This window comes from Rhinoderma darwinii, chromosome 3, assembly GCF_050947455.1.
Source record: "Rhinoderma darwinii isolate aRhiDar2 chromosome 3, aRhiDar2.hap1, whole genome shotgun sequence".
Taxonomy (NCBI): domain Eukaryota; kingdom Metazoa; phylum Chordata; class Amphibia; order Anura; family Rhinodermatidae; genus Rhinoderma; species Rhinoderma darwinii.
Genome location: NC_134689.1, coordinates 180,345,362 through 180,360,278, shown reverse-complemented (window position 1 = coordinate 180,360,278; position 14,917 = coordinate 180,345,362). Strand labels below are relative to the sequence as shown.

Below are 14,917 nucleotides of genomic sequence, written 5' to 3'. Positions count from 1 at the left end.
TGGCCCCGTTTCCAGATCCTGCCGTGGGGAACTTGACGGGTGACGTCACTCTCTGCTCTGGCCGCTTTGTTGATCTTGAATTCTTTGCCGGGTAGCCGACACGTCACTTGTCACGTGGTGAATATCGGCTTGCTCTGCTTCACAGCCCGTAACGTGCATGCGCTGTCACTGCTGTTCTCGCGGTCCCTGCTGTTCTCAAGATAACAGCAGGGGTCACGCATGCGCGTTACAACAGAACAAGCCGATATACACCACGTGACAAGTGACGTGTCGTCTACCCGGCAAAGAATTCAAGATCAACAAAGAGGCCAGACCCAGAGAAGCGAGTGTCAAGTTCCCCACGGCAGGATCTGGAAACGGGGCCACTTTGGAAAATGTAAGTATATTACAAATGTATTTACATTTATAAATTACATGCATTAAAGGGGTTTTTGAAAATATGATGGTATCTCGGACAACCCCTTTAAAGGGTATTCCAGTCACTACAAGTTATCCCCTAATCACTACTCTATTTAAGGACTGCAGCCAGATAAAATACAGCATAACGCAGAATAAATTAATTTAAAATGATTGAATTTAAGAAAACAATTAAATACGTTCCATGCTCTAGTAACACTTATTTGTTTTGGATTAGCTAAACTAATGATTGATAATACCGTCTTTTTTAAACAAGGAGAAGTCTTTTCAGAATGTTTGCAAAGTGGGGGTGTATGGTTGGTTCATGATTGAAAAACATCAATACCGCTTACCTACATTTTGTAGAATAAATAGTTTCATTTATAGAGGACATGTCTCCTTTGAGTCATCTTAATAAATGTTAAATGTTTTTCTAATAATAAATAATAAACTTTGTAGAAAAATCCAAAAGGTCAAATCTTTGTTTACTTTTACATCTTATGCCGTCTATGCTAAAGTCTACTTAATCACAGATGTTGCCATGATCACCCCTTTTCAAAATGCCCTTTCACATCCAAAATGTCACAAAAATTATTTTGTATGTTCTTGAGCTTTTACTGATCCGGGACGAGCTGGACTGATTAGCATGGGCTGCTTATACAGATTCGGTCCATAAAGGTAGCGATAAAAAGTAGGTTCAGTCCAAATGTTTCTACATAATATTTTATTACTTGACTCAAAAGTAACAGGTCCTCATAGGTTTATACATTAGATGGAATATTTATTGGCATCATTTAAGAAAATCAAAATTAAAAGTTATTGACATAACATTTTATAACACTTGTGTTATTTGGACATAATTGTACTTTCTGCGTTAAAGCGGTTTTCCAGTCATTACAAATGATGGCATCATGCTAGGATATGCAGTCATTTGCTGATAGATGGAGGTACGATCCCTGAAACCCCCATCAAAAGCTAGAATAAAGGCGGTATGGTGCTCTGTGATGCTTTGTCAATTTTTTCTGCAGGGTAACTTTGTCTTCAAGAGTTGTGCAGATGTTGCAACTTAGCCTCATTCTCTGAAACTTGGCAACTTTGTTCTTGTGATCTGGGGTCCCTGTGGTTGTACCTCCAAAATTAGCAAGTGATGGCATATTCTAATCATATGCTCTTTCTTTCTACAACTAGAAAACTCTTTAATTGAATTGGGCAGGTTAAGAACACTTCCTCACCTGTGTATATTTTTTGTTTCCAAATTTGATCTCCAGTAAATCATACAAAATAAAAAAAAACATAGCAGTGCAAAAAGGATGAGTTCTATAAATCTAAGTCATTCAGTTGAAATAAAAACTCCAGTTTTTAAAGATCAAAGTCATAGTTCACTTCATGAAGGAAAGCAAATTCCACAGCATTCCATGCAAATTTCCAAGCAGTCTGAAGATTCACAACAGGCGTCCATTATTCCACAATCCATATCACAAGGGCAGTTGCAGTCATCCCCCATCTCTTCTCCACAACAGCAACAACAGGATTCAGAAGTACAGATTCCACAAGTAGCTTGTCCCAATACTATGTTGCAAAGTGTGACAAACTCACAAAATAAACAAGCTAATATACAGTGAACACAGCAATCTTCAAGTAATGTAAGTAGTCCAGGCAGGGAAGTTGATGCATCAGAGAAAATATATAAGAGAAAAAAAAAAAGAAAATAGAAAAAAATCAAACAAATTATTAATGATGTGGAACAATGTAAGATAAATTTAAGTAAAAGTTACAATTGGTTTATTGTTTAGAAAAAAACATTAATACAAGCATAGACTGTATATCTGAATAATTGTTAACAGGCACACACTTATTAGTTATAACTTTAATTATGGAGATCTAATAGGATTTTTAGTCATTCTTTTGTTAAAGATTTATAAGCATAACAATGTAAGTCGCACAACACGATAGAATAAATACTGCTAGAATGATAATGTAGAATTTAGTATCCAGTCAATCATTTAGGCGGTCAGCAGATTCTTCTTATAGATTAGAGAATGTGGATCTACCAAAGGAGAGTCAGTTGTAATATATTACATTCTTCAACTATGAACTTTCTACAAAAAAGTACCCGAAGAGGAGGTACCCTTCCTCAAATTCTCAATTATGTGGTCCCACTGATTGGGAGATCCACGGGTAACTCCTTGCAGGCTGCTACAGAATATCTTTATCTTTGCATGTGCAGAGAGTTATTTTCTATACAGTTTCTTGGGCGGAGCATAACAACCATTTGTTGAGTGAATAAAAATCAATGTACTTTTAGATATCACTTTTGTGTTGTCGTCCTGACAACAGCACATATAAACAGTTAATGAAGAGCAGATAACTGGCACGTGGCAAATGTTGTGCAATGGAGATCCTGGTAGCCTTCTCCATGACTGATCATTAGAACAGACTTTCTCGCTATGAGAGAAAGGAACAAGGATCTCCACAGTGACAGGAATCTGCTTACCATAGAGGTCAATGACCTGGACAGAAGAGATAGCCACTCTCTAACCTGGCATCAAAAACAGAATGGAGTAGTAATGGTAAGGGCTAAGGTATGTAATGATTTTCCCATCAGGGAAATTTATGGCATAAAGGATATGCCATAGATGTCAGATAGATGCGGGTCCCACCTCTGGGACCCACTCCTATCTCTAGAACGTAGAATGCGAGCTACGCTGTTTCCGTAACTACCATTCAGTTCTATGGGACTTACCGAAACAACGTAGCTCATCGCTGTTTTCTTCTTCATGTTCGGGAAACACACAAGTCAGCCAGAGCACAGAGAGGTAGAACGGGGTTTATGTGGCCCCGTTCTAGAGATAGGTGCGGGTCCCAGAAGTGGGATCTGCATCTATCTGACATTTATGGCATATCCTGTGGATATGACATAAATGTCCCTGATGGGAAAACCCCTATAACACAACTACATATGTAGCATTAGGTGCAGAAGAGGTCCAATGTCTTCCATCAGTCAAATTCCCAGTTGTGTAATCCACATCAATTGACATTTACACTGAAGTCATTTCACCTTTTAAACATGACCATAGAGCTACATTAGTCACACAATGCCTTTTAGTGAACATGAATCATGTTTTGCAGCAAAAAAAAAAAATAAATAATCATACCTATAGGGCAAAACATCAGTGTATTACAAACTCAATTGCTGTAAATTGTATATATAAAAAATTAAAAAAATAAAAAAATAAAATAAAATATATATATATATATATATATATATATATATATATATATATATATATATAATGACTATATGTTATTTCTGGGGTAACAATCGATCAAACAATTCAATATTTAAAGAGGATCTGTCACCACATTATAAGTGGCCTATCTTGTACGTAATATGATCGGCGCTGTAATGTAGATTACAACAGTGTTTTTTATTTAGAAAAACGATAATTTTTGACAGAGTTATGATCTATTTTAGCTTTATGCTAATTAGTTTCTTAATGGACAACTGGGCGTGTTTTACTTTTTGACCAAGTGGGCGTTGTGGAGATAAGTGTATGACGCTGACCAATCAGCGTCATACACTTCTCCCCATTCTTTTACACAACATATAGTGATCTTATTACATCACTATGTGCACTATGTCACTATGTGCAGCCACATAAACATATTATAACGTTACTCAAGTGTCCTGACAGTGAATATACATTACCTCCAGCCAGGACGTGATCTCTATTCTGAAGCCTAATTAAAACCACAGAAAAGGCCATACTCACAGATTAGGTGGTGGGTAAAATACCCGTTCCAAACAGGACGCAACCAGGTCAGAGAATGCTGTTGATGGGAAGTGCCCAGGTGTGTTTAAATAATGATAGCCACTCCCACTAACCTTGAGGGGAGTGGTGTGTTGGGCATGGAAGTAAATGTGTAATAATAATAAATAAATAATAAAGTACTGTGTATAGTGCACATGTGAGGTATAGGGGACATGACTAAGTGTAGTGTGTAGAAATCAGGGCTGTGAGTGAAACAAAAAAAGTGAGTGTAGAGTGTAAAACATGGAGGCATAGTGTTTGGATAGTGAGGCACAGCATATATCGCCGAATAGCAGCCTATTTATAACGCCCATACTGTAAGAGAGCGGGCTGCCCTGCATGCAGTGCCAAACATCCGCACACCAGGCTATCCCAGCATCATAAGACCCGGGCGCGTCCTGAAAAAAAGTATGTACTATGTAAGTAACCATGAAAAAACATGGGGTATTAGTTGTTGTTTTGGCCAAAAAAACGCAAGCTCGCAATCCACGTCACGGATCCCCACACTTGCGAGTCCCTACCTAGAACTTTTCGTTCCAAAATCTAAGATATACAAAAAAATGGGACATAGAATGTAATTAAAACCACAGAAAAGGCCATACTCACAGATTAGGTGGTGGGTAAAATACCCGTTCCAAACAGGACGCAACCAGGTCAGAGAATGCTGTTGATGGGAAGTGCCCAGGTGTGTTTAAATAATGATAGCCACTCCCACTAACCTTGAGGGGAGTGGTGTGTTGGGCATGGAAGTAAATGTGTAATAATAATAAATAAATAATAAAGTACTGTGTATAGTGCACATGTGAGGTATAGGGGACATGACTAAGTGTAGTGTGTAGAAATCAGGGCTGTGAGTGAAACAAAAAAAGTGAGTGTAGAGTGTAAAACATGGAGGCATAGTGTTTGGATAGTGAGGCACAGCATATATCGCCGAATAGCAGCCTATTTATAACGCCCATACTGTAAGAGAGCGGGCTGCCCTGCATGCAGTGCCAAACATCCGCACACCAGGCTATCCCAGCATCATAAGACCCGGGCGCGTCCTGAAAAAAAGTATGTACTATGTAAGTAACCATGAAAAAACATGGGGTATTAGTTGTTGTTTTGGCCAAAAAAAACGCAAGCTCGCAATCCACGTCACGGATCCCCACACTTGCGAGTCCCTACCTAGAACTTTTCGTTCCAAAATCTAAGATATACAAAAAAATGGGACATAGAATGTAATTAAAACCACAGAAAAGGCCATACTCACAGATTAGGTGGTGGGTAAAATACCCGTTCCAAACAGGACGCAACCAGGTCAGAGAATGCTGTTGATGGGAAGTGCCCAGGTGTGTTTAAATAATGATAGCCACTCCCACTAACCTTGAGGGGAGTGGTGTGTTGGGCATGGAAGTAAATGTGTAATAATAATAAATAAATAATAAAGTACTGTGTATAGTGCACATGTGAGGTATAGGGGACATGACTAAGTGTAGTGTGTAGAAATCAGGGCTGTGAGTGAAACAAAAAAAGTGAGTGTAGAGTGTAAAACATGGAGGCATAGTGTTTGGATAGTGAGGCACAGCATATATCGCCGAATAGCAGCCTATTTATAACGCCCATACTGTAAGAGAGCGGGCTGCCCTGCATGCAGTGCCAAACATCCGCACACCAGGCTATCCCAGCATCATAAGACCCGGGCGCGTCCTGAAAAAAAGTATGTACTATGTAAGTAACCATGAAAAAACATGGGGTATTAGTTGTTGTTTTGGCCAAAAAAACGCAAGCTCGCAATCCACGTCATGGATCCCCACACTTGCGAGTCCCTACCTAGAACTTTTCGTTCCAAAATCTAAGATATACAAAAAAATGGGACATAGAATGTAATTAAAACCACAGAAAAGGCCATACTCACAGATTAGGTGGTGGGTAAAATACCCGTTCCAAACAGGACGCAACCAGGTCAGAGAATGCTGTTGATGGGAAGTGCCCAGGTGTGTTTAAATAATGATAGCCACTCCCACTAACCTTGAGGGGAGTGGTGTGTTGGGCATGGAAGTAAATGTGTAATAATAATAAATAAATAATAAAGTACTGTGTATAGTGCACATGTGAGGTATAGGGGACATGACTAAGTGTAGTGTGTAGAAATCAGGGCTGTGAGTGAAACAAAAAAAGTGAGTGTAGAGTGTAAAACATGGAGGCATAGTGTTTGGATAGTGAGGCACAGCATATATCGCCGAATAGCAGCCTATTTATAACGCCCATACTGTAAGAGAGCGGGCTGCCCTGCATGCAGTGCCAAACATCCGCACACCAGGCTATCCCAGCATCATAAGACCCGGGCGCGTCCTGAAAAAAAGTATGTACTATGTAAGTAACCATGAAAAAACATGGGGTATTAGTTGTTGTTTTGGCCAAAAAAAAAAACGCAAGCTCGCAATCCACGTCACGGATCCCCACACTTGCGAGTCCCTACCTAGAACTTTTCGTTCCAAAATCTAAGATATACAAAAAAATGGGAGTATGGCCTTTTCTGTGGTTTTAATTACATTCTATGTCCCATTTTTTTGTATATCTTAGATTTTGGAACGAAAAGTTCTAGGTAGGGACTCGCAAGTGTGGGGATCCGTGACGTGGATTGCGAGCTTGCGTTTTTTTGGCCAAAACAACAACTAATACCCCATGTTTTTTCATGGTTACTTACATAGTACATACTTTTTTTCAGGACGCGCCCGGGTCTTATGATGCTGGGATAGCCTGGTGTGCGGATGTTTGGCACTGCATGCAGGGCAGCCCGCTCTCTTACAGTATGGGCGTTATAAATAGGCTGCTATTCGGCGATATATGCTGTGCCTCACTATCCAAACACTATGCCTCCATGTTTTACACTCTACACTCACTTTTTTTGTTTCACTCACAGCCCTGATTTCTACACACTACACTTAGTCATGTCCCCTATACCTCACATGTGCACTATACACAGTACTTTATTATTTATTTATTATTATTACACATTTACTTCCATGCCCAACACACCACTCCCCTCAAGGTTAGTGGGAGTGGCTATCATTATTTAAACACACCTGGGCACTTCCCATCAACAGCATTCTCTGACCTGGTTGCGTCCTGTTTGGAACGGGTATTTTACCCACCACCTAATCTGTGAGTATGGCCTTTTCTGTGGTTTTAATTACATTCTATGTCCCATTTTTTTGTATATCTTAGATTTTGGAACGAAAAGTTCTAGGTAGGGACTCGCAAGTGTGGGGATCCGTGACGTGGATTGCGAGCTTGCGTTTTTTTGGCCAAAACAACAACTAATACCCCATGTTTTTTCATGGTTACTTACATAGTACATACTTTTTTTCAGGACGCGCCCGGGTCTTATGATGCTGGGATAGCCTGGTGTGCGGATGTTTGGCACTGCATGCAGGGCAGCCCGCTCTCTTACAGTATGGGCGTTATAAATAGGCTGCTATTCGGCGATATATGCTGTGCCTCACTATCCAAACACTATGCCTCCATGTTTTACACTCTACACTCACTTTTTTTGTTTCACTCACAGCCCTGATTTCTACACACTACACTTAGTCATGTCCCCTATACCTCACATGTGCACTATACACAGTACTTTATTATTTATTTATTATTATTACACATTTACTTCCATGCCCAACACACCACTCCCCTCAAGGTTAGTGGGAGTGGCTATCATTATTTAAACACACCTGGGCACTTCCCATCAACAGCATTCTCTGACCTGGTTGCGTCCTGTTTGGAACGGGTATTTTACCCACCACCTAATCTGTGAGTATGGCCTTTTCTGTGGTTTTAATTACATTCTATGTCCCATTTTTTTGTATATCTTAGATTTTGGAACGAAAAGTTCTAGGTAGGGACTCGCAAGTGTGGGGATCCGTGACGTGGATTGCGAGCTTGCGTTTTTTTGGCCAAAACAACAACTAATACCCCATGTTTTTTCATGGTTACTTACATAGTACATACTTTTTTTCAGGACGCGCCCGGGTCTTATGATGCTGGGATAGCCTGGTGTGCGGATGTTTGGCACTGCATGCAGGGCAGCCCGCTCTCTTACAGTATGGGCGTTATAAATAGGCTGCTATTCGGCGATATATGCTGTGCCTCACTATCCAAACACTATGCCTCCATGTTTTACACTCTACACTCACTTTTTTTGTTTCACTCACAGCCCTGATTTCTACACACTACACTTAGTCATGTCCCCTATACCTCACATGTGCACTATACACAGTACTTTATTATTTATTTATTATTATTACACATTTACTTCCATGCCCAACACACCACTCCCCTCAAGGTTAGTGGGAGTGGCTATCATTATTTAAACACACCTGGGCACTTCCCATCAACAGCATTCTCTGACCTGGTTGCGTCCTGTTTGGAACGGGTATTTTACCCACCACCTAATCTGTGAGTATGGCCTTTTCTGTGGTTTTAATTACATTCTATGTCCCATTTTTTTGTATATCTATTCTGAAGCCTGACACTTCTGTAGCGTCTGTGTGATATTTACAGCAAGGCAAGCGTAATCTCGTTTTAAATGACAGGTTACATCATAATCTCGCGAGATTACGCTTGCCTTGCTGTAGCACGGTATACATTTTCTTTGTTTTATGGCAGACAAATGAAACTGCATAGACATAATGTCAAAAATAGCAACAGACTTCTCCTTGCACTACAGATGTAACAGCATGTCCTCATCTCTACAACACCGTTATTTAGAGAAACAGAATAAAAGAAAACGACAAAACAGTTACAAATTAGTGGGAAAAGTGAACTTGTAAATAAAGGAGGAGGAGTAAAAACAAGGAGGAGAAAAAAATACAAGTCAACATTAATGCTGAAAAAAAGACAAAGTAAATCAAGTGCAAGGCACAATAATTGGGTAAGAGAGGCAAAGAAAAAACAAAGGGAACAGGAAGACAGGAAATCTACAGTCAACCATCACAACCATCAGTGGTAAGTGTAATAAGAACAAATAAGGCAAAGGGTTAAGCCCTGCACAAAAAGAAAATGGGACAGCACTTGCTGACCCAACAGAAAAGTAAAATGATTGTTCATTTGACCTTAGACCAGGCCATCAGTAAATGATCGGTGCGGGTTTGACACCAGGACCCCGCACCTATGAGGCCCTCCGGCGCCGGATGTTGTGAACGGTATGCAGTAGTTGGAGCCGGAAGCAGGTGGCTCCGAACACTGGATAGCAGCCATTCTGCAGCTCTGCTCCTATTTACTTGAATAGGACCAGAGCTGCAGTACTGCAGCTCGGTCGCTATTCCGTGACCGGAGCCATCTGCTTTCAGAATGGACTTAAGATGCCTGGAGGAACACCCACCGATCATATACTGATGACCTATCCGTTAGGTCATCAGTTGTCCAGTCATGGAAAACCCCTTTGATGTAGTTTACGCCGCTTTCACACGGCAGTCTTTTGCATCAGTATTTGTGAACCAAATCCAGGACAGGAACCTACAAAGAGGAAAACTAGAATGGAAAAACGTGCACCTCTTCCATGTCTAGACCAAAATACTGCCGTGTGAAATGGACCTAAAGCTGCACTAGGGTTGGGCGATTATGACCTAAATCAAAATCACGATTAATTAGGCCACACCCTTATTGCATGCCACTCCCACTATTTGCATGTTATGCCATTGAATTAATACATATCCCCTGAGCCTGCTGTATACTACTGTATATAATATACCCAGACACTGCTCCCCCACACATCATAATTCCCCTACAGAGCTCCCCACAGTATAATGCTCCTATAGCTGCCCCCCACACAATAAAAGGCCCCATAGCTGCCCTCCACACAGTGTAATGCCCCCTTAGCGGCCCCCTCACAGTATAATGCCCCCACACAGTAAAATGCCCCACAGCTGCCCTGCACTGTATAATGCCCCACGGTATAATGCCCCATAGCTGCTCCCATGCAGTATACTGCCCCAATAGCGGCCCTTTCACGGTATAATGCACCGATAGCTACCCACTCACAGTATAATGCCCCATAGCTGCCCCCACACAGCCCCAATAGTGACTAACAAAAATAATAAATACTCACCAAACCCCATTCCAACGACGAGTGGAGGAGGTCCCTATGGCTCCTCCGGTCTATGTGGCTCGGCACAGACAGGTGCGATGGCATCACTGCCTTGCGCTTAGCTGTGCCGAGCTGCACACGGCTCGGTGCAGACAGGCGTAGGGCAGTGACGTCATCGATCCTGTCTGCACAGAGCCATGAGAGGCTGGCGCTATACAGTGTATGGTAGAGCAGGGACCCGTTGGCCCCTGCTCTAACATTGGATTCAGCTGTATCTGTGTCCCGAGGATGCAGATACAGTTGAAACAAGTAAAAAAAAAATGAAATAAATCCAAATGCGCAACTGGACGCCAATTATCTACGCTAAATTTCGGTTTTGTTTTGTCTTTCAAATAATTGCCCTGCCCTAGGCTGCACAGAGACATTTGACAGTGCCTACTGATTGATTTTTCACTTTCGAGTGACAGCTGCCACCCGCAAGATTGCATGCAACTCAATGAATTCCTATGGACTGAAGATATAGATAGATTAAATTAAGCAATACATTGAACAAAAACAATCAAGCTAGAAAAAAAGGAAATAAATGAGAATATCAAAATGGTTTTCAAGGTCTAATTTTCATTATTTTTATATGACGGAAAAAAAATTACTGTATCCAATTTATATCAAAATGATACTTTGCTGCTTCTTACTAATATGATATTGTAATTTGCAACCAAACATTATGTACACATTTTGCTAGTTACAGCAGACTTTTCACAGCTTAAATTATGGAAGGCTTGTGTGTTTAACGTTAGTTTAGGCATGTTTCTTTGGTGAGTGTTGGTAAAAAAGGAGCGTATTAATTGTCGGTTACATATTGATGTAAGTATCATGTAAGTGAAACAGTAAATAAATGCACTTACTGAACATTGACCTTGGTCATCCTTTTAGCTAGCTATATTCACAAAGTTCAGAACACTCAAAACAGATCTCCAGGCACTCAGCTGTCTCACAGCAAGAATCAAAAAGAGCAAAGTCACAATCAAAGTGGAAGTTGAGGTCCTCAGCGGGAATTTCCTCAAGGCCCACACAGACATTGGAACAGTAGCCACAGCAGGAATTACAGGCCTCATGCAGACAGGAGCAAACCTGATGTGGGCCAAGGATGAACTCAGTGCACTGACAGTAGAGACAGGCCAAAATCAAAGAAGCACAGCAGTCTAATATAAACAAGAAAGAACGAAAACTAAAAAGATGATACAGAGACAGATAGAAAAGGATAAAGTAAAAAGAAAAAACACATCATGCAATACAAATTTTATAAGTTCCATGAAATATTTATTATTTTCCCTTACTAAGGAATGCAGCTTTGAATACAACAAATACTTCGCTATTTTACAATATTGCAAAACAAAAATAGCTCATCAAATTGTAAGTTACATTCATCTTATCGACATGAATTTCTAATGTCAATCTGCTCATCGGTTGTAACTCTTCTGAAAGGTTCCTATAGCAATGCCTTTACTTTATATATTAAATCAGGAACCATGGCCTATGTGCTTGATTATTAATAAAAAATAAGAAATAGAAAATAAGTGATACACTAATAAAAACAGCAGTACACGCTAGACAATACTTCAATAATCTTTCTACTATCTAAGGGCCGGCTCATATCTGCGTTGGGCTTCTGTTTGGCTTTCCGTTCATCTGTTCCAACAGAGGAACAGACAAACTGAAAGACAAATGGAAAGTATAGTTTCCATTTGCATTAACCATTGATTTCAAAAGGTATATTTTTTATTTTCAAATTGCATCACTTTGGCTCCATTCTATTAGGTTTCTGTCTTTTTGATGGAAAGAATAGAGTGGCATGCTTGTGTGGCATTCTATTCACTAAAAATGTGATGATCTCCCCTCTCCTTCCTCCCTGAAGTATGGGACATTTTACATGACATTCCCTTTTATTTCAACTGCTTGTCTCTAGAGGGATCGTATTTCACATGCTGTGCAACAGAATATAGCAGCAGTACTGTGTCTCAATAACAGTGCGCAATTACAGCACTACCTTACACCTTATATTAGAGGGGCAAGCCAGCGGAGGTAAATAAAGGCAATGTCTGTGAGAGGGGAGCGGAATCATGAGATCTGTAGTCATTTACCTGGTAACCTCGGTAACAACAGAGCTGGACAACATAATTAAAAACAACAGCTATGATGGCATCATCGGGTAACCATTTAGACACATATAGGGTACTTTTCAATGTGTTGTCTTATAAACTCGGAAATCCCCTTTAAAGTTTTTCGAAAGAGGAGTATAAAAGAAAAAGCAGGGCCTGAATGCAATACTTATCAGGGTAAATTGCTATTGTATATGGAGTTGAGTGGAGGGTTGTTATACTTTCAGTGGCAAAGAGATTTGTAACAGTTGTATTAAAGATCATCTAAATTATGGACCAAGTCATCTTAAAAAGTTAATCTTAAAAATTCTGTTACAATGCCGGATTACAATGTATAGGAATGAGTAAATGGTGGCCTAACAAACTTTTAAGGAGGTGGGCATCTTATTACTTGGTTATGAAATTTTGTGAATTAGCCTTCTTGCATCATGATGTCCTGGCCCTTTTTTATCTACAACCACAGAAATCAAGCGTTATTAGCAGTCTATGTCCTCAGTTAAGAAAGGAAATTATAACAGTTGGTTATTAAATGTAATTTTTAATATAGGGTTACTGAACATTTGTTAAATGTTGCCAGTTTTCTAGAGTAGATTTAACCATGAGTTCACGTAAAACACAAAAGTATATTTTATCATATACCATACATAATTCTGGAAGAAGAATTTATCAGTCAATTTATAATACTAATTGATCTTCCCATGTAATTAATTACAATTATACATATATATATATATATATATATATATATATATATATTTTAAAGAGGCTCTGTCACCAGATTTTGCAACCCCTATCTGCTATTGCAGCAGATAGGCGCTGCAATGTAGATTACAGTAACGTTTTTATTTTTAAAAAACGAGCATTTTTGGCCAAGTTATGGCCATTTTTGTAGTTATGCAAATGAGGCTTGCAAAAGTCCAAGTGGGTGTGTTTAAAAGTCCAAGTGGGCGTGTATTATGTGCGTACATCGGGGCGTTTTTAATACTTTTACTAGCTGGGCGTTCTAATGAGAAGTATCATCCACTTCTCTTCAGAACGCCCAGCTTCTGGCAGATCACGCTGTGACGTCACTCACAGGTCCTGCATCGTGTCAGACGAGCGAGGACACATCGGCACCAGAGGCTACAGTTGATTCTGCAGCAGCATCAGCGCTTGCAGGTAAGTAGCTACATAGATTTACCTGCTAACGCCGATGCTGCTGCAGAATCAACTGAAGCCTCTGGTGCCGATGTGTCCTCGCTCGTCTGACACGATGCAGGACCTGTGAGTGACGTCACAGCGTGATCTGGCAGAAGCTGGGCGTTGTGAAGAGAAGTGGATGATACTTCTCGTCAGAGCGCCCAGCTAGTAAAAGTATTAAAAACGCCCCGATGTACGCATATAATACACGCCCACTTGGACTTTTACTTTAAACACGCCCAGTTGTACTTTTGCAAGCCTCATTTGCATAACTACAAAAATGGTCATAACTTGGCCAAAAATGCTCGTTTTTTAAAAATAAAAACGTTACTGTAATCTACATTGCAGCGCCGATCTGCTGCAATAGCAGATAGGGGTTGCAAAATCTGGTGACAGAGCCTCTTTAAACCTTAAAATGGTAAGCCTCACATACCCCAAGTTTAGTCGCGTATTACATAGCCATGCATAGTTAAAGAGACTCTGTCACCACATTACAAGTGGCCTATCTCCTACATAAGGAGATTGGTGCTGTAATGTAGGTGAAAGCAGTGCTTTTTATTTAGAAAAACGATCTATTTTTACCACGTTAGGAGTGATTTTTAGCTTTATGCGAATTAGTTTCTTAATGCCCAAGTGGGCGTGTTTTTACTTTAGACCAAGTGGGCATTGTACAGAGGAGTGTATGATGCTGACCAATCAGCATCATGCACTTCTCTCCATTCATTTACACTGCACTAGCGATATAGCTATATCGCTATCGGCAGCCTCATACACACACACTAACATGACTGCAGTGTCCTGACAATGATTAGACATTACCTCCAGCCAGGACGTCATGTCTATTCAGAATCCTGACACGTCTGAATCTTTTCTGTGAGATTTCCAGCAAGGCAAACGTAATCTCGTTTTAAAGGAGTTTACATCGTAATCTTGCGAGATTACGTTTGCCTTGCTGGAAATCTCACAGAAAAGATTCAGACGTGTCAGGATTCTGAATAGACATGACGTCCTGGCTGGAGGTAATGTATATTCATTATCAGGACACTGCAGTAATGTTAGTGTGTGTGTGTATGTGGCTGCACATAGCGATATAGCTATATCGCTAGTGCAGTGTAAATGAATGTAGAGAAGTGTATGACGCTGATTGGTCAGCGTCATACACTCCTCTGTACAACGCCCACTTGGTCTAAAGTAAAAACACGCCCACTTGGGCATTGAGAAACTCATTAGCATAAAGCTAAAAATCGCTCATAAAGTGGTACAAATAGATTGTTTTTCTAAATAAAAAGCACTGCTGTCACCTA

The 14,917-nt window shown here is 40.2% G+C and overlaps 1 protein-coding gene across 3 annotated transcripts in view; it reads right to left on the bottom strand.

The window, feature by feature from the left end:
* Window positions 1-431: 431 nt before the first annotated feature.
* MDFIC (MyoD family inhibitor domain containing) overlaps window positions 432-14,917 on the bottom strand; it is a 130,193-nt gene continuing 115,707 nt past the window's right edge. For 2 of the 3 annotated variants that reach the window (XM_075855040.1, XM_075855039.1), the window contains exons 5-6: window positions 11,181-11,477; window positions 1,940-2,028 (exon numbers count right to left, since the gene is read on the bottom strand). In XM_075855040.1, the coding sequence (XP_075711155.1) occupies window positions 11,209-11,477 (269 nt within the window). In that variant the 3' untranslated portion in view covers window positions 1,940-2,028; window positions 11,181-11,208. Of the gene's footprint in view, window positions 2,029-11,180; window positions 11,478-14,917 lie in introns of all 3 variants that reach the window. The other variant, XM_075855041.1, reaches the window with a different exon arrangement.